This window comes from Eucyclogobius newberryi, unplaced genomic scaffold, assembly GCF_026437365.1.
Source record: "Eucyclogobius newberryi isolate DKJ021-1_F unplaced genomic scaffold, fEucNew1.0.hap1 SCAF_6, whole genome shotgun sequence".
Taxonomy (NCBI): domain Eukaryota; kingdom Metazoa; phylum Chordata; class Actinopteri; order Gobiiformes; family Gobiidae; genus Eucyclogobius; species Eucyclogobius newberryi.
Window position 1 is genome coordinate 9,476,694 of NW_027316278.1, and position 26,204 is coordinate 9,502,897.

The following is a 26,204-nucleotide window of genomic DNA, read 5'->3' on the forward strand; positions in this document are numbered from 1 at the left end:
GCTGAAGTAAAAGTACAGATACAGGCTCAAAACAATTACTTGAATAAAAGTAGCACATCAAAAATCTACTTAAGGAACAAAATTGAAGTACCGTACCAGTTTAAAAATGCACGTTTAGGGTAAGAAGTAAGTAATTCACACCGATTTTGAGAACTTTTTTAAAGCATTGAAAGTGGTTATGTGGATACAGAACTGTGCAGTGTTGGTCGACAGTAGAAACTAAATTTTGCCAACAGAATTTTACGTATTCAGTGCATTTTTGTTTGCTCAAAGCTCATGTATGATCTCACTATAAATGTGTTAGAAACAACCCATCAAAGAGAAGCACTTTTTTACTTTTCAATCCAGTTCAACTCTGGTAACCTCGGTAAAAATGACTTAAGTGTAGTACAGATACCCAAAAATGTCACAGAACTTTTATTTATGTACTTTATTTTCCACCAGGGATTATTGCTACACTCCTCGACCACCAATATTTAAACCAAACTCATCCACACACCAGGCTATAATAGGCTGGCAACGCAAGTGTCTCAGGAGCTCGAAATTGAACTTCTGCCCTCCAGAGACGTCATTATTTTGTACCATTTGTCTTGTCTAGTTCATGTGAAGATTTCGAGCGTGGTTTAGCAAGATCGTGAACTCGTATCCATGAGTTTCAGAGAGTTGAATTGGCAAAATATCACCAATAAACACCACGCACAGATCAACTCAATCCTCTTAAATCTGCAGGTGTAACTTCAAACTAGGGCCAGAATGACTTTGAACAAACATTGATTTAATAGTGATTTTTCTTTCTGCGATTATGATTCAATTTGCGATCTGTGTGTGGTTTAATAGTAGGATTAGCAGTAGTAGTAGTAGGATTGTGTTCAAAGTACACAAGTCAAACACATCCAGTGGCATTAACCTTTGAGAGAAGACTGCTAAACTAATCCAGGAATGCACAGAATATTAGCAATAGCAGAATATGTTCGATTTTGCTGTGCTTGTGACTATTCAAACTGTGATTTTGATTGGATTCCAATACGAATAAAGATTAAACTAAACTAAACAGAACAAAATAACTGAAAAGACCAGTCACACAAAACAGCTATATTAATGTGGTCTTTATTTAGAATCCAGACAGGTGGTAATAAAATAAATAAATACAATTTGTCGTGGATATGCTGATTAGAATACACTAGGATTAAACAAACATAGGGCTTCCAATGACACAGGACTGATAATAAAAATGTCAAAGTAAAACCACACTTTGCCTCTGTGAAAGGAAAAGTTTTAAACAAAAATAAAACACTAATTTAGCAGCTGAACAACAGAAAATACAGTGTATCCCACAATTAAACCAAGAGCGACTGAACTTCTGTCGCAAAATTAACAAAACATGATGAGTAGTGTCACGTGTGTGGACAAGATTGTTCATTACTGCTCAGAATAATAAAAACAACATATGCAACAACATTTCACAATAAAACACTTGCAAATTAACCTTGATACTATGTTAGCAACTGAAAATATAAAATCCCAATCTAGACATCACAGACGTCAGTATTTTTACTAAAAATATGTCAGTTTCAGATAGTAGGCATACAGTTACCTTAAATGTTCTCTCAAAGTGCGTTTTATGTACAAAGATGATTGGTTTTATTGATGATAATTATTGGGCATTTCAAATAAAAAGTAATTTAAAATATATGAAAATTCCACTTTGCCTAAAATTAAAGTAAAAAAACATTGTAAGAACCAAACATGAAAATGACGGTTTTGTTATCTCGGTTGGATTAGAATTTGAAAGTTGGAGAGGATCGCGTCAGCTCCTGATGCAGGTTTATGGTTAACCATCCGGCCGGCTCATGTATTGCAGCTCTCATCATAGGACGGTGGAGCTTCTGGAACAAAAAACAAACAAAGAGGATTTCATAAAAGACATCTAAAAATGCCATTCAAACATAAAGCAGCAGCAGCATCTTCCAATGCGCACACATGCACTCGGCAGGAAACAGGAAACAGCGTTGTTATACCAAGCAAAGGCAATACTTTTACATCTGAGTCATTTTGTTTTTACTGCAGGTGCTGACTGTTAGTTCCAATTGGCATTTGAAAGGAATGCTTACAGAAGAACTCTTCATATTACAAAGCTAAAGAGTAGAATAATACAGCGCCTCATCAGAGGTCAATCAATGCATCCAAACAAAGTGTGGACATTTAAATTAAAGGATATAGTTTCTAAAATTAAATGAATAAGTGAAGTTTTCTGTTGTTAAACCTTCATCAGCATAACTGCAACTGCAATCTGCACCTCTGCCACCAGATGTCCCCCCAAGGTTAAGAATAACACCCCACATAAGGCAATACCACTAACCTTGTTACACTCCATTATCTACAAAAAATAAATATCACACCGATTTAGCCCTTTAGAAACTTTAGAAATAAAGTGCATGTCTTTTGTTAACGTTTGCTACTTTTAAAAGGTGCAAGCATTGAAAACATTGCGTCAGAATGTGGTCGTGAATGTACCTCTTGGATACGAAGGCGTGTTGTAGTCTGGTGGGATTATGAGAGGACTTGGCATCCCGCTTGCTCGGTTATCTGTGGGATAGGGAGCAGTGGCGCCCCTAGAGGCTGCTTCGGGATTATTATTATTATTCTGCTGGTTTTGACCGAAGAACAGCCCTGGGGCGTAGCTGAATGCGTTTGGCGACACCAGCTGGGACTGTCTCTTGTTGGGATACGCGCCGTCCATCACAGCGCCGCCTTCTGCCCCCGCTGTGTACTCGACGGGGGGTGCGCTGGGGGAGTGGCAGGAGGACCCCCGGGAGCGTGGGGCGGGACGGGGTACATGTCTCGGGCTGGGGCGCGGGGGTAACGTGGGCGTGGTGGCGGTGGCGGAGTCCTCGGGGGCAGGGAGGGAGAGAGGAGCAGGGGCGGGGGCGGGAGTAGAGGAGGCGGAGTTGGCTGTCGGGCAGTACTTTTTGTCCAATGAGACGTTTCCGATCTGGATGGGTAAGGTCAGCATGACGTCTGGAGACTTCAGACTGACCTAAAAGAGAACAAGAAGAAACTATGTCAGCTCTACTTTTATTTTGAAATCGTTTTTAAAAAGGTTGTAATACTGTTTTGACCGCCCTGTCGTCCATAAATACTAGACTGAGACGAATGAGGCACTGCAGACGCTCTTCAACGCCAACATTCTATTTGACTTAAAGTATCTCGGATGTAAAACTCCAACAATGGAAACAATAGATGGATATTCTATCTATTGTGTCACCAGCAGTAAGTAAGTAATATTGTAAAGAATGCGTTATGCAAGTCACTGGGACAGACTCCGGTTCCAGACTCTGCCACCCCTGCAGTTTTACAATCCCGCACTAGATGCCACTAAAGAGCTGCCCCAGCACAGTATCCGGGGGTAACGACGCGCCACCCTCAGCCTACACAGAAGGGAGTGCCCGATGCGCCGCTTACTCTGACGTAGTATTCGATCTTGATGAGTTCACATCCGAGTAGCGCGGACTGGGGCAACGGCGGGACGATGATCTGTTCCTTCCACTCCAGCTCCTTCCCGGCCTTCACCACTCCACCCTCCACCTGCGCGATCGCCCGGAGGTCATGGGTCGGCCGCTTCGTTTCGTACGTCACCCGCTAAAAACACACGCAAGAAACATACGATATTGCATCTTGAACTGAGAAGGAGTTGTTTTAGCCATTTCAAAAAGTTGTATAATGTATATAATCCTAAAAATGGGGGAAACGTACAAAAAGAGCTGATTAATAATACAAATGAAAATAATGATGTCGTAAACTTTCAACTAAAAGGTATAAAAGGTGATATTTTTGCACTTTGGCGATTCATTTTACAGACATTTCACATTTTTCAGATATTTAAACCTCAACAAATACGTTTAAATTACATGTTTTAAGACACTTTTGTTGGACTGACACAATATTGCCTGAATATCGTTATAAGGATATATCAATATCGCTCACAATTTTATAAAATACAGTGAATTTTCTTCAATAGCACATTTTATACCTTCATATTCTCTATCCAGAAGCCTTATTTTAATCTATATTTGGTTAGTTATGTATTCAAAAGTCTAGAAATAAGTTAATCGCTAATAATATTTGGCCGCAGCTCCATTATAGACACTAAAAAAATCAACTGTTGTCATAATTTCTTCCTGAGCTAAAGAAACGGTACAACAAGTAGGACATTAGTGATGTGGATGCATAAATGTCTGTTGTTGGTTTACCTGCATGAGGCTGGCCGTGACGTTGCCGCTGCTCTTCCCTGATTGGTTGTGGACGTTGGCGTTGACTTTGATCACTTGACCTGGTGTGTAGCCCCTCATGTCCGTCTGAGCCTTCAGGACCATCGTGCCCGTCTTCATCAACATGTACGTGAACTCCTGCGTCACTGCCGACTGGTTCGGGCCCTGGTGGGACATAAAAGACATTTAGGGAGCACAATGCATATCCGAATGGACAAATCTATCACTGTACAATAAATCAGGCAGTCTAAATCTTCCTGAAACTTCTATGTAGATACTAGAAAAACATCAGAAACAGTGGATAATACCTGAATTTAATACATGCGGAAAAAATATGAAAATTAGTTGGAAAGACAAACATTTTTTGAATGAAATGGTTTTGTAAACTATGATGAAGCCATGTTGTTGGTTCCTACTTAAAGTGCCTATGACACGTTTTTATGATTTTCTAATTATGACTTTATTTGGTGCATTTATACCTGTTGTCGATATATATTTTAGTTTTACTCCAATCAAGACATTTCTGGAGAAAAATCTGTAGAAAATGACAGGAAGTGACATCACACAAGGGTCACTCATTCCAGTCAAAGTTTATGCATAATTTACACACACAAAACTATTTTTTTAAACCATTATTTCAACAAATTAAAAGGTGCCCTTTTTATTTGTCAAAAAGGGGGGGAAAGGTGATATTAGATTAGTTTTGACCCCGTGGTTTCTGGGTAACTTTCTAGCGTGATGATCAATTACAAACAGGAAGTAAAATTGTAAACCTAAAAAACTAGCTATTCTGGGACCATTTTTTCTTAATTTTTTTTCAGAATTTAAAAATCTATTTATCTTGACTGCGTTTTAGTTGAATGAGCGGTCCAACCCGTCAGAGGCCCTTTAATTAAACCTGCACTTAAGTCCTCTTCTCACCCAAATGTCTGGCACTTCGTTGAGGTTGAGGAGGCTGAGCAGGTAGAAGGCCTTCTCCACGTTGTAATCTTTGGCGAATCGTGGCGTGTCGATGAAAGAGCGAACTCTGTAAATGATCTTCCCATAGTTTCCTTCATAAGACGTGGGGGCTGTGGCTGAAAAACAATGGCGGGAACCAGGTTAATTAAAGGAATCACTACGGCACAGAGTCAAATAAACTGGTATGGCATATGGTTCTTCTGCAAACATTTGAGTGACTGTCAACAGATCCATGACTCAACCCAAACGTATAAATGTGGTTTTCTAATAAAACCTGTATTCTGTCATGAAATAAAGTATTTTTTAACCTTCTAAATCAGACTACGTTTTATCAGTTGTGCCATTTCCAACGAGATTTTAACCTACAGACCCAGACTCTAGTCTACAAGCTGAGAAGAAACCCTCTCCAAAGAGCATAACATAATAATAAGTAACAAGTATTGTCAAAAACACATGCTCAGTTGGAGAAAATGGTGTTTTATTACTCGAGATAACAGTCTATTTGGGTATAAATTGGTGCAAAATGTGTTTAATCATCCCAAAGACAAACATCCAAGGCACTTTGTTAGTTTAGAAAAATAAAAACAGTTCAAAAGCACGGCTTTAACACAAGCTACAACCTGGGATAATTGTGACTATAAAGCTATAAAACCGTAATACAACTCTATCCCTCTTTAGCTACAGACACTTAAAATAAATATAATCATGCTGTACTAAAGGCGCTGTGTTGTACTTTAGAGTGAGCATGTGACGGAGGCGCTTCAGGTGACACAGCAGCACTGGGACCGGTCGGGTTGGTTTGAGTTTCTGTGTCGAGAACCACGCTTTCAATAACATGGAAATAACAAGTGCGGCGCTGACAGAGCGGACGTAACGCATCAGGGATTAACACGGAGCAAGCGACAAACAACAAATCCCTGTGGAATTTCCAAGCACGGAGGACCATACTTTACTCTTTTAATGAATACAAATACTAGGGCTGGGTATTGCTTTGTACCTCGCGATACGATACAGGGTCCACGATACGATACATATCCCGATACAGGGAACCAAACACGATACTCGTCCTGATTTATGGATATCCCTTAAAAACCAGTTTACTAAAATGATGTTTTGATTAAGTAAAATAACAAAATTCATTAGAATATCAGAATACAACTGTCCTAAAATGACGCCACATTTTCAGCTCCTCAGATTGGGCCTCGATGCAGCAGTCTGTCCGAAGTGTAGATTTCTAATAATGATTTCTTCATGTTGTTTAGAAGTATCACGATACACGTCTCTGTATCGATACACGTATTGCCAAGAAATCTGTCACGATATATAATAATAACAGTATTGATATATTGAGCACAGCCCTAACAAATACTACAAAAGTACTACTACTACTCGAGGTGGAGAAGCCTTCAAAATGTCTACTCAAACAAGAAAATAGAAAATACATTGAAATAACTTAAAAGTACACATCGTTATTAATAATTCATCTATTAAGAGTGTTTTTACAATGAGTTTTGTTTTTACAAAGAGTTCTTCTATTGATTATAATTCCTATAAGTTATCTGTCCTTTTCCTCTGTGTACCTGCGTTGCAACAATGAAATTTCCCCATGTGTGGACAATAAAGGAATATCTTATCTTATCTTATAATGCATAGAAACGTTTACTCAAAGCAGTAGAAATATGAAGTCTCATACGTTTACATTTTCCTGACTCTAAACTACACCAAAACATGACCTGTATATATGCTGTACGGATGTGTGGGACCGACAGTATTTAGGAGTGTAGTTTTACTAAATGGATGTGTACATATATTACATTTTATTGTCATTTTTGTACGCCATCTTTCACATCAGCCTGTTCAGGAACTGCAGGTTTAAGTCAATGTTTTCATGTCCCTGATAAATAAACACATTCAATTAAACTACAAAAGTGTGAAAATGTAATTAAACAAAATTATTAGTTAACATCATTATAGAAACTTGATTGTCCAAACATTTTAACACGACTGTAAATAACTAAATGAGGTCGGAGTTGAAATGACATTATTGAAAAGCAGACTTCCTGGCACGCCTTGAAGAGATAAAACATATCTACATCTGAACAACACCTTTAAAGAAGTCATGTATTGCCATTTCACAAATAATACTTTTATACAATTCACCTCTCGCCATCTTGTCTGTGAATGCACGAATAGTCATAACTTGTATTTTATTTGTCCCTAGAAAAGATGTGGCAACTTGAGTGAATTAACGATAAACCATATCAAACTACATCGTGCAAAGTCATGGTTGGGCACGTGGGAATAAAAAGAGCACGTGGTCGATTTGTTTTTTTAATCCCGCCCGTTCGTAGCGTTGTGACGAGCGCGGTAGTGGCCCGTTCCCGTCGCCGCTCGCTAATGACAGGGTGAACGCGAGGACGGGTCGGGACATGTCTGAAGCGGCGTGCGAAATGCCGGTCGCTCTCGTCTGTCGTCACCGCATGAGATAATCAGCTCAAAGCCAATTCCATTTGAGAAGTGAGACATTTGTTAAGCTGTTTCGGTATTAAAAAACAACAAGAAAGAGTAGAAAGACTGTTTGATTGAATCTTTTCGTTCTGTCTTTGTTTCTTTTTTAGTTTTTCACTCAAACTATGTGGCATGGCCTGGACTATTATTGTTTTATTCATACATGAGCCTATTATATTTACATTTTAGCCTTCATTTTTGCTTTTACAGTCACTTTAATCACCAATTTAGTCCTTTTTTTAAAAGGTTAATCCATGTTTAGAACTACCGTAGTATAGCGATTGTGTAGTCCCATTTTTGACCTGGTTTAGCACTACTTTAGCTCTTTAAACCTGGTTTGGATCGAAAGGCCAAATATGTACTTTGATGGTACTTTAGTGAACCAATGGTCTGGATAAAGAAGGATTTATCAGACCACCATCTTAAAACAGGTGAATGTGAAAATGAGGCGATTTCAATGGATTCTCAGATCTGTGAAAATATAAAAACTCCTCCAAACTACTGACACAGGGTGAAAAAAGCACAAAGTGAAATTCTTAATTCACTATCCGTCAAATTGATGCAACAATCACTCTACGCTTCGTCGCGCTACGTTTACGAGCACAAACAAGTCACGGCTGCGCGAAACAACCAAACTCGACTCTGTCTTTGCCCCCCAAACCTGTCGGACCAGTCCTGTCCCAGTTTACTTGCAGCTAAAACAACGGGGCGGAGGGGCGTTCGGGAGCCACTTTTAGCGTTCACGCCAAAACTTTGCAGCTTTAATTGCAAGTAATAATAATAAACCACACTTTTGTCAAACGCAGATGAGCGACACGGAGCATTTGGCTTTCAGACGCGCTGCGAAGTGAGTTTGTCAAGGCAACTTAAACACTGAACGACTGCTTAAACCTCCTGAATAGAAAATAACCTTGGAATAATCTCTTTGGCTTGACCTAATGTGACTTTCATAAGTACAGACCATCATTTTAATCAATATTGTCATTGTTAATTGTTTTTTTTTAATGTTCTCAGTTAAAGCGCTTTGGTCTTTTCTAGTGTTGTCACAATACACACACTCGACTGTGATATTAAGGAATATACTCGACTCTCGACACTGATTTCGATGCCAATTTCAGCACAAAATAATGACACTTGCTGTATGAAACATTGGGGTCTTGCATTAGATTTGATAAAGCTCAAGATCATTCTAAAACTGTTCAGGGAATGTTCATATTTTGTCCTGTTACATTGATCTTTTTAGTACCGATACTTGCTCAAATGAGGATCTAACTTCAACACTAGTTTTAGTATCGATTAGTCTCGGATTGTCGATACGTTTGACCGCTCTAGTCTTTTCCGAGTTGTTCTCTACGTGCTCCGTAAATACGCTCTGATGTTTTAAGTAGATGTACGTCTCTTCTCTTCTTACCTGGGATGAGAAACTTGAAGGGAAAAGTGTGTTCTCCGGGCTTCAATGTTCCTGTGGAGATGAAGATAAGCATCACTAGTGGAAACCTGGAACATTCCTCGTGTGTTTTTTTCCCAGCATGCTCAGGGTAAACGCCTCAGGGAAGAATACACAATGACCCGAGCGCTGGGAACGGAGATAAGCGCGTACACGGTGACACTCTGAGCCTCAATCTGTGACACGGTCCAGTTTGTGTTGCGTATACTGCAGTCATGGTCCAAATGTACTGCAAATTCCTGATTAACTTTAATAAATTAACTGTAATGAATATTCACAGAACCACCTGAGTGTTTCTGGCTCCACAGTCTCTATCTGCAAATTAGGGATGTCGCGATATCACATTTTAGCGTCGCGATTATTGTGGGGAAAAACATGACGATTTAACGATTATTCACAGTGAAGGGTTAAGGTTTGTCAAACATGTTACTGTTCCTCATGTTTGTAATCGACTCATGAAATTTACTTTCTGAAAGCCTAAATAAAGTTAAATTTGACAAAAACATCCAGATAAAAAAGTTATTTACATTTAAGTCTGTTTTTTTAACTAGATTGAACTAAAATTGTCACGATTATTATTTTGTGGTTCTTATATTGTGACCTGAAACATTTTATTTTCCCCAGTCACTACCGGATAAATCTTTCAAACCTGAACGACTTGCAGCTAATAACAGGCTAATAACAGGCTAATAACAGGCTAATAACAGGCTAACAGGCTGATAACAGGCTGATAACAGGCTGATAACAGGCTAATAACAGGCTAATAACAGCCTAATAACAGGCTAATAACAGCCTAATAACAGGCTAATAACAGGCTAATAACAGCCTAATAACAGCCTAATAACAGCCTAATAACAGCCTAATAACAGGCTAATAACGGAATGATCGATAATATTGTGATTGACGACACTTTTAACCGCTTACGGCTCTTAAAGCGTTAATAAATGGATAGAATTTCAAACGTTCTGCCTGGAATATGAAAACGATAATGAAATAAATCTCCTTCCACAAAAGGGTAAAGCTCATTTTGAATCTGAAGCCCGATGAGCAGTTTGAGGTTGCTCGAGTCTTGGGACAAAGGAACAGGCGTGTTTAAGGGGTTCCACTGAAAAGAGGCTCTTGTTCAATAAATAAAAGAGTTAATAATAATAATAATAATAATAATAATAATAATAATAATAATAATAAAATGAGCACCTTTGTCTGCCACAGAGACAGTGGTGTTGAAGTACTGCTCCTCGGCGGTCCAGGCCGTGTCGTTCACTTTAGTCGTGATGCCGCAGAAGCCGTTGCAGTTCACTTTGATGGCTGGAAAACAACAGATCAGTCGCTGTAAAACGTGTACTTTTTTTTTTAAATGATCATTGTCTTTCATGTGCGTCACTAATATGGAAGAAGGAAGAAAAATTAAATTGTCATTGGACTTGATGTGTCATCCTAAATCCTTTATTGTGACATTTGAAGCAGAGATCTCAGTGTAACAGGAATGTACACAACTATAGTTAAGGTTGGTAGATAACGAGCACATTATTGGATTATTTGTTGCTTATAGTGACAGGTCGGACGACTCATTGAACTAAAATGCAGTTAAGATAAATACAGTTTGAATTTTGCGAAAAAATTTAAAAATGTTATCGCAGAATAGCTGATTTTTAAAGTTTGTCATTTCACTTTCTGTTTGTAATTGATGACATCGCACTAGGAAAATAATCTCTAATGATCTAATGTCACAATTTTTCTATTTGACAAAGGAAAATATATGAGAGCGACTTTAATTTGTTGAATTAATGTTTAGAGAGTCAAAAACATTTTTTTCTTTGTGTAAATTATGCATAAACTTTGACTGGAATGAGAATCCCTAGTGTGATGTCACTTCCTACAGAAGTTTTATCCACAAATACCTACTCGATTGGTGTAAAACAATCATTTATTTGTACAACACGTATAAATACACCAAATAAAGTCAAAATTAGAAAATCGTGAAAACCCGTCATAAGCACTTTAATGTTCTGTTTTGGCATTGTTCTGTAAAGTGTCCTGAAAAGCGCTGTATGAATCAAATGTATTATTATTAAATGTGTTAAAACATCTCTTTAAGACAAATGTTAAAAGAATCACTATATTCTCTATTTCAAAATTGTACACATCTTCAAAACAACATTGACAATATTATGAATATCTTTATAATCTCCCCTCCTCCACTCTTACATTTATAGATTTTCTTTTGAAGTCATAGCTTAACCTGAGCAGATTTGACAAACAAAGTAAAAAAGTGAGAAAATCCAGTGAGAAGAGGTGCGTTTAGATCAAAATCGTGTCCAAAACCTGAACGCTGCAGGTTAAATTGCCGTAATACAGAGCATTCACTTGTGTTTGTTTTATTGGGCAACTGGTTTTCTCATGGGAAAAAAGCCCTGTCACTCCAGATTTGCATTTGAAAGCCAATCTGTGTCTCGGGGTTGAACCTTTTGTCTGCCGTGCTGCATGTGCATGTACTGTATGGAAACTATGACTGTATCGCATGTGGGACACAAGAGTATTTGTTTCTGGGAAGCAATCTGCCTCGGATATTTGCATCTTCAACTTTGTCTAAACAAATGACTTATGAAAAAAGGTGACAAAATTCCCATTCTTCAGTTGTGCGACTTTAGCACTCGAGACCTCAAACTCAGGACATTGTGCATGAGAGTCATATAGAAAAAACGCCACCGCTCATTTGTGTTTATCCTTTCACTTTTCCCATTCGTCGAATTGGGGAAAATGCAGCGTTTAATGTCTGTCGCGTTTAGCGTCAGGTAACCGCACCTCGGCGGCGTTGAAACCAATAGTCGTTAGAAGAGTCGCGGTTTGGTTTTCAACCTCGAGACACTTGAGCTTTGGCTTTTCACAATGGAAACTGACAGAGGAAGAAAGGATCATTAGTGTGTCTAATAAGAGGACAGATACAGTGGGGCTGAAGCGCTGTTGGAAAACTGACACATATTGGGAAGAAAGCCGGGGCGATATTACCACAATATAACAGAGAAATGTTAAAACGAGTCTTTAAAAACGTATTAGTTGAGATTTAACTATCAGACGATGGTGAAATGGCTGTCAAATGAATGGTAAAAGTGCAGAAATGTCACCTTTTACCCTTTTACATCCACATTTATAATCAGCTCTTTTAATTGGAATACGATTAGAGTTGCAATTCATGTTTTAGAATCATATTTGATGGAGGTTGCTATCGATATCTGGCGACAAACTACAATCGCAAACTTGAACCTGAAGTTACTTGTTGCTCAGTACTCAGAGTGTACGGACCGCCGAGTCATACAGACGCTCTTTGCTTTGCCAGTGATCCAAATTATTCCAAGCAACCAACCAAATGTGTGCAAACATGTTACAGTCAATGGTTGCTACAGGCTGAACAGGTTTACATTTATATTTACATTTAATCTTCATTTTATATGCCCATTCTTTGACTAACCATAAAATACCCGTATTTTCTGGACTATAAGTTGCACTGTTTTTCATCGATTTGGCCGGGGTGCGACTTATACTTATATTTATACGGTAATTTGATACTAGGGCCGTCATTCTTTGAGCGTTTAGTTACGGCCGATGGCGTCTTAGTCGACGAATCACTTTATTAAGATGATTTATAGTGACAGCTGCAGAAAGGAGAATGTATGAAGTGAGTTTGTTAAAGATATGGAAGCAGATCACATCATTTCTAAGTATGTTTCTGTGTAAATAGTGAAATTGCAGCCTTTTCAGTGCCATTTGGGTCAGATACACGGTCTAATCATGGCAATACTGAATTGTTTATAGGGCTTTTTAGTCAACGGGTCGATCCACAGCCCTAAAATCTGGATGTTTAACCAGACTTTCTCGAACGCCTTAGAAACGGTCATAACGTAAATCATAACTTCCATAACTAACTGTACATCCATCAAGACTACAATGAGGCCAAGTTTAGTTCCATTATATTAAATTGGATCAAGATAAGAGACAACTACAGAACTTTTGTTTGCCTTTGGTTTCCCGTTTCAATCGTTCTACAATAACAACGCGGTGAGACCGTTTTAATAATCCCGGTCAACATTTGCTCAGCGATACAGCGCGGGCTCTTATCTTCTCCATTTCAAAACCTGGGCTGGATTGAAAGAGTCGGCGGGCGTGTTTCGTGGGAGGAGCCTGAAGTGGAGCCTATAGTTTGACCAGCTTTACCTGAAGTGGAATGTAAACAGACCGGAGAGGGCGCAAAGCACCGAAAGAATGACACCAACAGAGAGGAAAGACATAAACTGACATGAGATGGAACTATTCCCACTCTCACTATGACAAGAAAGGACAAGAAAGGTGAAAGAAACATAAAGAAATCATAAAGAAACATATTACACAAATCATAAATAATAAATGTAATAATTCATGTCATTCTTATTAAATTTGCTAAATGTATTATATGTGTTTCCTTTTTTGAGTTGTGTATATATATCTGTATACATTTAACTATGAAGATTTAAACTATAATGGTTCAAAAAAGTTTGTCCTCTACCTTCATACCTCTTCAAAGTATATCAATGTTTTATTTCTTCACCTTATGTAGGTATTTATCATACTTTGCCCTTCACTTTTAAGCAAAATGAAACAGATGTTTTTATATAACTTGGGAATAATAGAGGTATTAAATTGTTCTTTTACTTGGGCAATTTCCTTTTTAAAATAAATGACTTTATATCGAGGTACGGGTTTGTTATTGCCAACTTTCTAGGTAAAACACAGCCATTACAAAGGCACGGGCCCGGGTCAAATTAATGAATAGTCTTTGTGCCTAAAACAACTGGCCGTTCAACCCATTTGAAGACATTCTGCATGACAAAGACTAAACTACAACTAAATACCAATATCCTTAGACACTCTTGCAAACCAGAGGCAGTTCATCACTTGCCCCACTGGTTTGCAATTAACCACAAGACCATAGAGCACATTTAACTTTCAGTATTTAAAGTAAGATTCTTTAGGCTCTGAATCATTCCTGTGTTAGAGGAAAAACCTAGAAAACTCTCTTTGTTCAGTGGAGCGACAGGAGCAGTGACTCTCGTTACGTGTGGCAGTTAATGGGCCAGTGAAAACACGCTTTTCAACAACGAAGAGGCTTCAGAAGGCTGCTAATAGCACAAGTATGTGTAAATAACATGGTGGAGCGCAGGCATTTGTAACCGTTTCTGTCGTTTCATTTCAGTTCATATTATGCAGCCTCAGAAATGTCTCCATGCAACGTTTGACACATTTCTGTTGAATATGCAGTTCGAAAAAGGTGGGCGGTGCTTCCCTCGACTATGTCTAATATTAAACTAAACAAAGCATTGACTCCCTGACTGACTTTTCATCATGGCATAGAAATCAGAGCGCTATATAAATGAATTAATACCTTGACAACCATTCTACTATAGACCTCGAAACCCCTGCAATGGACACAATAAATGGATAAATCTGCAACATTCTGGCAGCAGCAAAAAACAATTAAACAGAATCAACGATCAAGGACTGGACTGACATAATAATAGACAGTGGTAAAAATGACATTCGGACTGAATTTGAAAATTGACAAAACGAAAATTATTAAAACTTTGATTTAAATGGATGTCTTGTGATGCTTTATAGTTATAGTGTTTGCTCTCCCTCTGTGTCATGTTCAGTGTTCTGTTCTGTTTTGTTCTGTATATTCAAAAATAATAATTTGCAAAACAAATACACAAACTTTACACAGTTTCCGTGTCATTTTCATGCAATTGCGGCTCAATTTGAGTCATAAAACCTCATGACACGTTTCAGAACCTACAGAACAGTTAACGATTATCCAATTGCTAAATTAGTTGACGATTAATTCAATACGTGATTGATCGATTAACTTGTTGCAGCCTTATCCGACACACACCACACTTTGACAACCATCTACTTCAAATACAAAACACACAAACACGGCTCTAACGTTAACCAAACAGTTCATATCACACCTGTTTCCTTCTCTAAACGTAATCCAAGTGATTCTTATACTGTAGCCTATCACCGTAAAGCGTCCACATTTACAACAATCATTCAATTAAATCATTATTTGGTCAAACGTTGGGCTTTAGTTTGGACGACTCCTTTCTACACAGAGCTGCGGCGACATGAAGCGTGCTCTTTGTTCCCCTCGGCAGATGGGGATCACAAGCCGTACACGGTGAAACCTGATGCAGCGTGTTACTGTAAGCTTTTCCAACGGCGCTCTGTCCCTCCATCGAGCGCATGACGACGCAAAACACCCAGAAGGTTTTTAAAGAAGAACCCTCGAGGAAGACAATGCAACTCAAGCCTTTTATTCAGAGTTTACGGTAAATACTGCATAAGCCTTCGTGCAGTGTGAACCCCGCAGGCTTTAAGTGTTTATGGGGAAAAGAAAGGGCCATAGGTTTGTTGTGTCGAGCGTAATAGATATATTTTTGTATATATTTTGTTGTACTTTAAAATTGACTAGCGAACCAAAAGGCCTATGTTTAAAAAAGTGTTTAACGGTTAGGGCTGATTATTTTAGTCGTCGACTAGACAAACGGTTATTTCTATTGTATATTTAAACTTTTTAAAATACATTATCCACCAAATAAAGGTTGAAATATGGTGACTGAAGGCTTCTAGATGGAGAATATTAATCAATAAAGCTTATTATTAATGAAAATCGGCAATTGTTCATTGTTTTTGGACATTTCTGTTTAATAGCGTTGTAGTTTTTGTTATTAAATTGCCTTTTGACATGTGTTATAGTCCAGTAAAGGATTATGATTAACAATACTTATCAGTATAGTTGCCTAGTCACCATTAGTTGATTAGTCATTGCAGTCCCATTACAGGTATGTGCAAAAGTATTGTATGTCAAGTAAGACGCTAAAACTAGAATAGAACAGAACAAACTAGACCTTTACTGAATCATTTTTTGAATAAACTTGATCTAAATTAAAACTATTAGACCACATGTTAATATTAAAGAACGTACAATTATTTTTCTGTTCTTAATTACATTCTATTATCTAACGAAGAGTCTAAACAGTGTTTTTATCATCATTGTGGTGTTGAAAGTGGTATCTACGGAAGTATCTTTTACATTTTGTTCAAAGTCCTCCATAAGGACCTAAGGATTTACAAAACATAAATTCCAACAGAGAAAACAGATGGTACAACCTCTACCAGACCGTTGTGGCGAGCTTTGTTTACAATAGGCGGTGTACATTTATGTAAGACTAATCCCAATAGGGTCACGACAAAACTACAAACCCACGATTTCCATGAGGCCACGTTTAGAACAACAAATGACATCTCGACGACGTATAACATCAACGTGCAGCGGTGGAACGTGACCAAATACCAAAGTAAAAGTACTGGACTGAGAGTAGCAGCTGTACTTTTTACTCCACTTCATTTTTGAACCAGATTAAAAAGTTTAAAAGTATTTCCCGTTTGGTTTGAGGGGTCGAGTCGTGTGAAAACGTCTATTATTTGGGAAGGTTTTTGAATCGAGAGGTTCCTTTGTCGTGTGGTTTCGAGCAGAAGTCAGACTTTAGAGGAAGAAACCTTAATATTATGTGCGATAAATGGCACAGATTAAAAGTCTGTATAGTTTATGTTCATGAAATCATTACTTAAAGCTTTTTTTGTTTACCATAGATCGCCAAGCCCAAAGTTCAAGTCCTGATTTGAGCAAAACAAAATAGAGTTGGACATTATAAAAAGTCTAGAAACACTGAAAACGCAATTCACTCTTTTATAGTTATCAAAAATCTGTGCGAGATCATTTCATTTTCTACTCTAAAAGTACAATTTTAAACATGTACTCTAACATTTTTACTTGAGTAGCCGTGATAGATTTACTTTTACTCGAGTACATTTTTTGCTCCTGTTTTTGTACTTTTGCTTCAATTAACAAAACCGAGAACATCTTCCACGTTTAAGCTAAATTAACACATCATTAGTGCAATTTGGGACATTCGTTTCCATGCCAACAGAGTGCACAATGGTGGCAGTATAATAGATCCATGGTCTTGCCCCACTTCCTTGTTACGACGCGCGCACGAGCGTCAGGTGAGTTGTTGTTTTCTCCGCTGGAACCCCGCGCGTGTCTCACCTTTGCACGGCAGCGGCTGCGCCACTTTGATCCGCACGGTGCCGGTGATGCTCTCTCCCGGGCTGTAGACGACTTTATTCCCGTCGAACGCGATTTCAAACTCCTTGAGCTTCCCCATAGTCCCTCCGAGTCCGAGAAGAAGAAGCCCCACAGCGACACTGGCCCGCACTGAACTGAGGAAGAGAGGAGGAGGAGGAGGGCGGAGCGACACCTGTGCGCGTGACGTCACCACGCAACTCTACGCAGCGTGGCCCCGCCCTACGTCATGAGGTCACAGGTTACTCTGACGACCGGGCAATTTCACGACAACAACAGGAAGTGCCTTTGTTTTCCAGTACGGTGTGCGACAAAAATGAAGTTTGACGTGTTCTTTTCATATTTAGGACAAGCTCTGCGTGGACAGTGTGTGGAGTAGTATTTATTATTTATAGTATTTATTTCAATTCATTTAAGGTTTTTAATTTCTTTAGTTTGTTTAAAGTCCATGTGACACATTAGACTGCACTTAACAATGGGAACATGATTAAATTTAACACACCTGTTTTTTTTTTCAATTTGGTGACGTTTGTAATGTTACTTGGAATGTCAAAATCATAAGGTGAACAGGTCACAATATAATCTATAATTAACCACAAAAACAATAATCGGGACAAAAAAAAAAAAAATATTTATGGGTGCACGGTGGCAAAGGCAGTTAGCCTCCCAAGAAGGAGATCATGGGTTCGATTCCCGGACCAGACCAACATCACATGATCTCTCTGTGGTGGAGTCTGCATATTCTCCCCGTGTTACCGTGGGTTCTCTCCAGGTTCTCCGGCTCCTCCCACCGTCCAAAGACATGCATGTGTTAGGTAAAATTGGCGACTCTAGATTGGCCCTAGTGAATGAATGTGAGAGTGACCTGTCTGTAATGTCCATGTCTCTGTGTTAACCCTGCGACAAGTTGGCCACTGTCCAGTGTGTACCCCGCCTAAGGCCCGAAGTCACTGGGATAGGCTCCAGTCACCCGCGACCCCGAAAGGGAACAAGCGGTAGAAAATGGATGGATGGATATCTTATTTATTTTACTTTATTTTGTCTTTCAGAAAGTAAAATTTCATAGTCGGTCACAGACTTGAGGAATAACATGTTAGACAATGGAAATAAACGAAAAATATAGCCGCAAGCAGCCCTCGCCACGCCGCCGCCACGCCGCAAGAGGAGGGGGCGCTAACGCGCCCCAATTGTCCTTTTATTACGCCTACTGCTGAATCTGTGACGCTGTCACATCTTCTCCCCTTTGTTTTACCATCAAAAAGCTATTTTATTTTGAATTCTTGGCAAAATGTGCGGCTTTGCCGCACAGACACCGTGACTCTTTGAATGAAAATGTGGATTACTTTTGATGGTCTTGAAGATGAGTCTCACCAAATTTCAGGTTAATAGGGCTGACGCCCTGGGAGGAGTTTGTGAAAGTCTAAAGTGTAAACATGTTCTGGCGATTTCCCCATTGGAATAACATGAAAGGTTTCGGTCATCGTTACGGCAACGCCATAACAATTATGACATGGGTCTCATTGACTTTTTTGATGGGGATGCTAAAATTGAGTTGTGTGTCAAATTTCATATAATTTCGCAAAACTAAACATTTAACCTCCATATAAAATCTGTAGGGGGCGCTGTGGCGCCAAATGAATTTATTTCACTTCAAGTAGGTTTAGGGCAAAGAGTTTAACAACTGATTCTAATTTGACGCAATTCGGACTTTATCTGCGCAAACGGCAGAAATTTTAAATATGGGAGATTTCTGAAATTCTAGCTACAGTTTGCGGCTTCGCCGCACAGAGACCGTGAGAGGTATCAATGTAATTTGGATAACTTTTGATGTCCCACTCCTCAGTAGCATTTTCACCAAATTTCAGCTTTTTAGGGCCAACGCCCTGGGAGGAGTTCGTAAAAGTACAACGTTTGGAAAAACTCCGAAGTCATGTTTAGCCATTTTTGAAGCAATATGGCCGACATTTGGTTGGGCGGACGGCGTTGCCGTGATAATATTTTTTACTTCTCTTGTCACCATCTACCTCGGCGCCAAATTTCATGATTCTACGATCAGATTTTTTTTGGGTCATTTCCCATCTCTCAATGCATTTTTGGTACATTTGGGGGCGCTGACGCGCCAATTTTTTTTATTTTAGAAAAGGGAAATAGCCAGAATGTAGAGAGGCACGATTTTTAGAGGTGTGCAAATTTTTGTGACTTTTCGTCAATGTTCACTGGGTGAAAAATAGGGGGGTTGGTCCCGAGAAGAAGAAGAAGAAGAAGAAGAAGAAGAAGAAGAAGAAGAAGAAGAAGAAGAAGAAGAAGAAGAAGAAGAAGAAGAAGAAGAAGAAGAAGAAGAAGAAGAAGAAGAAGAAGAAGAAGAAGAAGAAGAAGAAGAAAGAATAATATTCCGATGCGAAAACAATGTTTCCCATTTTTCAAATATCATAAACTATACATTTTCGGAAAGCGCTCGCGCTTTCCTACCTCATGGTGTGGGTCCCTGGTCACTGACGGGTACTTTCGTTAATTTTGAGTGGGCTCCGCCCACTTTGTGTTTTTGGCCCTCTATACAGTAATAATGTTCAATTTTTGCATTACATGCTTATATGCACGGAACATGCAAGAGATGGGGAACGTATTCGTGAGCTACTTAGCGCAAATGAGTGCTTTATATGGGGATGACGACCGCTTCGCGGTCGTCATCTCAATGTAAAGTGCTCGTTTAGTGCGCACTTTTGCACGGGCTTTGCCCGTTTACAACAGTAATGTTCCATTTTCCTACTACTAATTAGTATGCACGGGGCGTGCATGAGTGAAGGAGTGCGTTAGTGAGTGTTTGGAAGTGGGCGAGCGCTTTGCGCTCGATTTCGTGCGCACTACGTGCGCACTTTCGCAGCCGTGCTTCGCACGGCCTTACGAGATTAATAGGCCTCTCGCCAGCTTGTAGCGCTCGGGCCTAATTAAAGATTTCACTGTTAAAATAATAATAATAATATCAACAATAATCGTTAAATTGTGATGTTTTTTCTCACAATAATTGTAACTCTAAAATGTACGATGACATCCCTAAATGTTACTTCCTGTTTTGACGTGGGCCATAAATATGACATGGGTAGAGGTAATTCCACCACTGTTACTTAGCAACCAGATTGTAAACAAAGGCCAAAATCTATTTAAATCATACAATAGCTACGATTTGACAAATATTTACTCCTGAAAACACGTTTACTTTGATGAAAGTGTGTTTAAACTATCATCTATCATGTGACATCCCAGAGGTGGAGGTATTGACGTTCTGTTGCTGTAGCTCTACTTCCTGTAATCTTCACAAACTGCAACTTGACTGATGAAAAACTAAGATACTTATTTACCACAGGGACTTTCTCACCAAACAATGTCATAATTAGAAAAACACAAACCTGTCATATAGACTTTTATTATTGGGCTATTTCTCTTCATTGCAGACCATTGGCTAGAGATATATCACAACTCAAATGTGTTTTTAAATCAGATGAAATATAATATACTCTATAGGTTAATGGCATTGATAGTATTGTTACTTCTTATGCATAGTAATAATACAGCCTAGTGTATTTGCTTGGATGACAATAATTTCGATTGCGCACCACTAGAGGGAAATATTACTTTGCGGATGTGAACCTAAAAGTTCCAGTAAAATCCAAGCATAATTTATCAGTAAAACGTTTATTAGCATATTCATTTAAAGTACTTCTTATGCAACTTACAAAAAAATATTACATATACACAAACAATTCAAAATGTAATAAAAAAATGTCAATTAATCCACATTTTCGTTATGATTTGCAGCTTTATGTAATAAGTCACAGTGGTTACAAACTGAGGAAATTGATACGGAAGTTCAAACTCTTTCCATTAAAATGTAATAGAGAAAAAAGGTTTGGTCTTTACTTTATCAAACAGTAATTGCATTAACTGGGAAAATTCACTTTTTCTATGTCATTTATCTTGAAAATATGTTTCGTTGTACTGTCCATAGGGTGAGGGCTGGAGGATAAATTATATTAAAAGAAAATAACCCTAATCATGTGGCGTAATTTGCCTTTTTTCTGTCTTTTTCTGCTAATGCTAAACACCATTAAGTGCCTCCAAAATGGCAGATCATTATGTTGCACGTCCGTTGTAAACCACAATGTTTATCTAAAATGGCTTAAAATAGACACAGGTTTGTTGACTTCCTGTTAGAAATTGCAGAAGTCTTCAGACCTGACTTTCACTGTAGCAAGCGGCAGGTTGTCATTTAAGAGGTGTATCGTTACTACTTGCTAACCCTACTGTATGTGACATTTCTAAACCAAACGTGTGTGACCTGCAGTTTTAATTCTTTTTAGATAATCACAAGTAAATGCGGGGTTATAATACAACACCAAGTAAGAAAATGATTAGGGAACACCTTTATAACGTGGGTAAAAGCTCATGAACGTTACAAGAAATAGCCTCTTAAACAGAAACACTGTTCATTTAACAACAATACAACATGACGTTTTTTTATCCTATTGTTGTTTATAACTGATTTGCAGTTGTTTCTGAATCGCCTCTTCCTTGCGACTCCCCTTGCTTCAAAACCCAAATGCCTCTCTAAAGCTGTGCGAGCCAAAGCAGTAGAGCAGCGGGTCCAGGCATCCGTTGACGCCCGCGAAGATCCAGGAGGCATAGTACGCAGTCTGGACGGACTGGAGCGCGGAACATCTCTGAGGATAGTACTTAATCAATACAACTCCTGTCGTCCGGATCACATTCATGGGTAAAAAGCAGATCCCAAAGATAACCAGGCACATTCGTATCATTCGCTGCGATTTGAGTTTGACCTTGAGACCTTTTGGATTGCTGGTGTTAAGGCGTGTTAGCGTGTCGGAAAGGCAGAAGTAGCAGCTGGCCGAGATACCGAGAGGAAGTAGGAAGCCAACTGTGAACAAGACAAAGTTAATAGCAAAGAAGGTGTTGGTCAGATTCTTCTGGCTAAAGTTGAAGCACTGACGACTTTTGCCCTCTTTCGTCGTCGGTAGAATGAAGGCGTAAACTAGAGACAGAGCAAAAAGAAGTAGCCACATGCCAGCGCATAGTTTTTTGATGGAGCTCTTGTCTTTCATGAAGCATCTCTTGTTGAAGTGCACCACCGCCGTGTATCTGTGAACACTGATCAGGGTGAGGAAGATGGTGCTGCCGTAAAAGTGCGAACTCAGCAAGGCGATTTTGACTTGGCACAGGAATCGGCCAGAAGTCCATTCGTTCCCCATGGCGAAGTACACGGCCATGAGCGGCGTGACGGGCGTGGCCAGAGCGTCGCTGAGAGCCAGGTTGAACTGCAGGACGGTCCCGGCGCTCCACGACAGCAGACGGCAGCAGAAGACCCACACGCTGAAGACGTTCAGGATGAAACCGACGAAGAACACCAGGCCCATGAGGACGGTGATGGAGGAGTGGCTGGTCGCTGGCAAACAGGTCTCAGTGGTGTTGTTCATCCTGACAAAGCTTTCAAATCTAGAGAGAGAGAAAAAATATTTTTTTAAGGGGTGTCCAAACCTTTTTTTACTGAAACATTAATGAAACGGAGGGCCACGGTGGAATTAATCTCTCAAAATGTGATATTTGACGGCAGCTTTAATGAGGCTTGGAACATCTAAATTAGGTCTGCATCACATAAACATTTTTGTTGTTTAGGTTATGATGGTAGAATATTTTCAAATTTTACAGTACTGCTTTTGGTTATTTAGGCCACTTCAGCAGGAAGTCTTAGGACAACGAAAATTGGTCTGAGGGCCGCTTGGAAACCCTCATCCGTCCAGGAGTGATCATTGTGGTTTACAGTAGTGTGCTCTCATCTCGGTCAAGTGAGGAAGGAAGCCAATAAAATGCTAATCAGGCGGTTAACACGGGTGAGGGAGTTTCAGTCAGATCACAATAAGACTACGGTGGTAAACTAGAAAACAAAGAAAGCCCTCCTTGTCGCCAGGGTTTAGTCAGCTCAGAGCAGTTTTGACGGTGTTCTACTGTGACAATGTCCAAATCTAAGCTAAAAACAGTTTTGTTTAGCTGTGCATATGACTGAAAGGATTTTCTTTGCACTCTTCTCTTTGTTTTGTGATTTCTGTAATTTCTTTGTAATTTGAATGCATTTTTTTCCCTGTTGCGTGAAGCACTTTGAATTGCCTTGTGTATGAAATGTGCTCTACAAATAAACTTGCCTTGCCGGTGTTTTATTAGAAATAATAAAGGAAGTTAAATCAAATAGAAGTTGGCCTGTTCCTTACTGATACTTCTGATAGTTTGTGGAGTGTCGACTGCCAGTTCATAGAAAGGCAGTGAAACATTTCAACTGTAAAATATTCACACAATAGTCTTATATCTTCTGTCACATATTATTGTTCAAATTGTTCATGACTTTCCGAGCTGCCTTGACACAGTTTGCAAATCAAGGCGTTTCAAATTCCATCAATATATTTTTCAATCACAAATGGTTTGAGCAGCTAAAATGTGTTGAAATAGCTGCTCAAGCAATTTTCATCGGATATTGTTTTATAGATAGGATTTCAAAACTTACCAGCGTTTTAGTGCTCGGTTCATAGAAGTAGCTGAACAGTGTGCACCTTCACTGCTATTGCTGTCAGCCAAAGTGGGAGTTTCTTAATGACCACAGCAGTAGAAACTTTCTTAGTTTTTTTCCTCTCAACATGCCACCTACTGTACATGCCCGGGCAGCTTGTTTTCACACATAAGATATATTTTTTTATTTTCACAACAAAAAGGTGTCAACTGGACAAGTTTCTCCTACCTTTTAAAACCTTTGTATCTATTGAACATGTGATTGTACAAAATACTCTTATGTAGCATTGTGCATAATGTAAGAATATGTTTTACCAATGTGGACCAGTTGTGTTAGCTTGATTCTTACTATTTTAAGTTGTCTGCAGGGTGTCGCAAGCAGGAAATGAGGGGTTTACGCACCATGCACATTAGATGGTTCTGCAGAGGTGAGAAAATGGACATTTCTAGCTGCAAATGTTGTTTTTGTTGAGACAGAAAATAAACCTAAATAAGTAAAAACTCTTCTATTTAATGCATTAATTCACAAAGCAATTGGTATAATAGTAATACAGTATATATAATTTATGAACGTAACAACACAGAACAAAGAGTACTTCATTTGTGACAATATTTAAAGTTACACTATGTAACTTTCGGCTGAAGGGTCCACCTCTTGCTTGTCTTCATGGAGATGGTATTGCTTTGCCTGGATTATTCCACAATATGGCACACAATATATCTATCTTGCATTTATTAAAGGGAGTAATTAATTAAAAGGCTGAATGAGTCGCCTTTTCACAGAGCAGATGGAAAAAAGAAGGAGTCAGACAGAAAAGTTACATAGAGCACCTTTAATAAAGAGCTAATATTCTTCCTTTTTGTTTATATTCCCACTTGAAATAGGACCTTTTTTATGAGGTGGCATGCAAGGTGGCAGGAAATTGTGGCAGGAAATGTACGGTAAATATATGACAATACCTCAAGCAACGGTTTCCTCTGGTGACAAATCTGGATCATGAGAATGTCAAAATGTCAATCTAATAAAAATAACTAAATAATACAAATGATTGAAAGCTCAGACAAATAGGAAGTCTAATGTAACATACAAATTCAATGTTCAAGGAAGTTTGGCATGGAGTCTGGTATGAGTTTGCATGTTCTCCCTGTGTCTGTGTGTGTGTGTGTGTGTGTGTGCGTGTGCGTGTGCGTGTGTGTGTGCGTGTGCGTGTGCGTGTGTAATAACGCGCTTTAATCAATTGAACTTGAATCAAATAAAAAGATAAAAGGCCATATGATTAATACAATTACATTTTGTTCTCACCCAACTAAATCAGACTTATCTTTGACACAAGATGAAACAAACTCAATGTATGTCGTCCACTTTAACACTGTAATAATTCATGGAATAGTGAGGTGTAAAAACCTGCGTGCCGGCCCTGGTCATCCTCAGAGCAGTTGTATTGGACTTTTGTTGTTGAAAAAGTCAAAGCGTAGATGAGATATTGTGCTAGAAAAAGGAGCCACCCTCCAGCACAGTTTCTTGATAAAGTGTCTGTCTTCATTCTGCTGCCCTTTTTTTAACTGCACCACTGTAGTGTATCTGTAGATGCTATTCAGAGTGAGGAAGAAGACCAGACACACAAGAATGTTATGGAGGAAGCTTAGGAAACAAGAGGTAGAGAGAAATGTAATTTAAACCAAGTACACAATCAGCGTTTGAATCCTTCTACATAAATCTTTTCACCAAAATATCAGGAAACAAAGAAGAAGAAATAAAATATTTTTTGGACACTCTCAAGTTACCCGACATAAACCGCAAATTTGTACATACACCTCAATTATGTCCAAAAGAATGAAACAAATACTCCCAAATTTAATGCACAATGATCAGACATGATTTATTAACAAACGACAAACACAAGACATGATCTTTACACACATTGAACCAAATACAAAAACAACAAAGCAAAGCTGTAATAATAAGTCTGGACGCTGAAAAAGCATTTGATTCAGTTAGCTGGCCTTACTGATTCAAAATGCTAACCAAATTTAAAATAGATTTTTTTTATAATAAAATAATATTGAGGTTCTTTACAATTGCCATCAAGAATCAAAACAAATGGTCACTTGACAGACTCACTGACTTTGGAATGAGGGGTGAGACAGGGCTGTGCTTGGTCCCCCTTTTGTTCGCTTTGTACTTGAAACCATTGGCCCAATATATTAGACAATCGGAAACAATTGATGGTGTCTCAATTGATGGGACATGCAGATGATGTCTTACTACTATATT

At 38.8% G+C, this 26,204-nt stretch overlaps 2 protein-coding genes across 4 annotated transcripts; both read right to left on the reverse strand.

Annotated features, from left to right (window-relative positions):
• Nucleotides 1-1,091: 1,091 nt before the first annotated feature.
• On the reverse strand, nucleotides 1,092-17,497 carry arrdc1a (arrestin domain containing 1a). 3 transcript variants are annotated; one of them, XM_072433501.1, is made up of 8 exons: nucleotides 17,327-17,497; nucleotides 10,381-10,491; nucleotides 9,148-9,198; nucleotides 5,190-5,344; nucleotides 4,251-4,433; nucleotides 3,463-3,639; nucleotides 2,515-3,037; nucleotides 1,092-1,883 (listed from the first exon to the last, which is right to left on the reverse strand). In XM_072433501.1, the coding sequence occupies exons 1-8, from the start codon at nucleotides 17,442-17,444 to the stop codon at nucleotides 1,849-1,851; spliced, it is 1,353 nt and encodes a 450-aa protein (XP_072289602.1). In that variant the 5' UTR covers nucleotides 17,445-17,497; the 3' UTR covers nucleotides 1,092-1,848. The 3 variants fall into 3 exon arrangements, with proteins under 3 accessions (XP_072289602.1, XP_072289600.1, XP_072289603.1); XM_072433499.1 differs by having other exon boundaries at nucleotides 1,092-1,886; XM_072433502.1 differs by lacking the exon at nucleotides 1,092-1,883 and adding an exon at nucleotides 2,349-2,377.
• Nucleotides 17,498-21,890: 4,393 nt separating this feature from the next.
• Nucleotides 21,891-22,862, reverse strand: LOC140347148 (P2Y purinoceptor 2-like). Its single transcript, XM_072433486.1, has one exon. It carries the CDS (start codon nucleotides 22,846-22,848, stop codon nucleotides 21,946-21,948), a length of 903 nt encoding a protein of 300 aa, XP_072289587.1. The 5' UTR covers nucleotides 22,849-22,862; the 3' UTR covers nucleotides 21,891-21,945.
• Nucleotides 22,863-26,204: the final 3,342 nt, after the last annotated feature.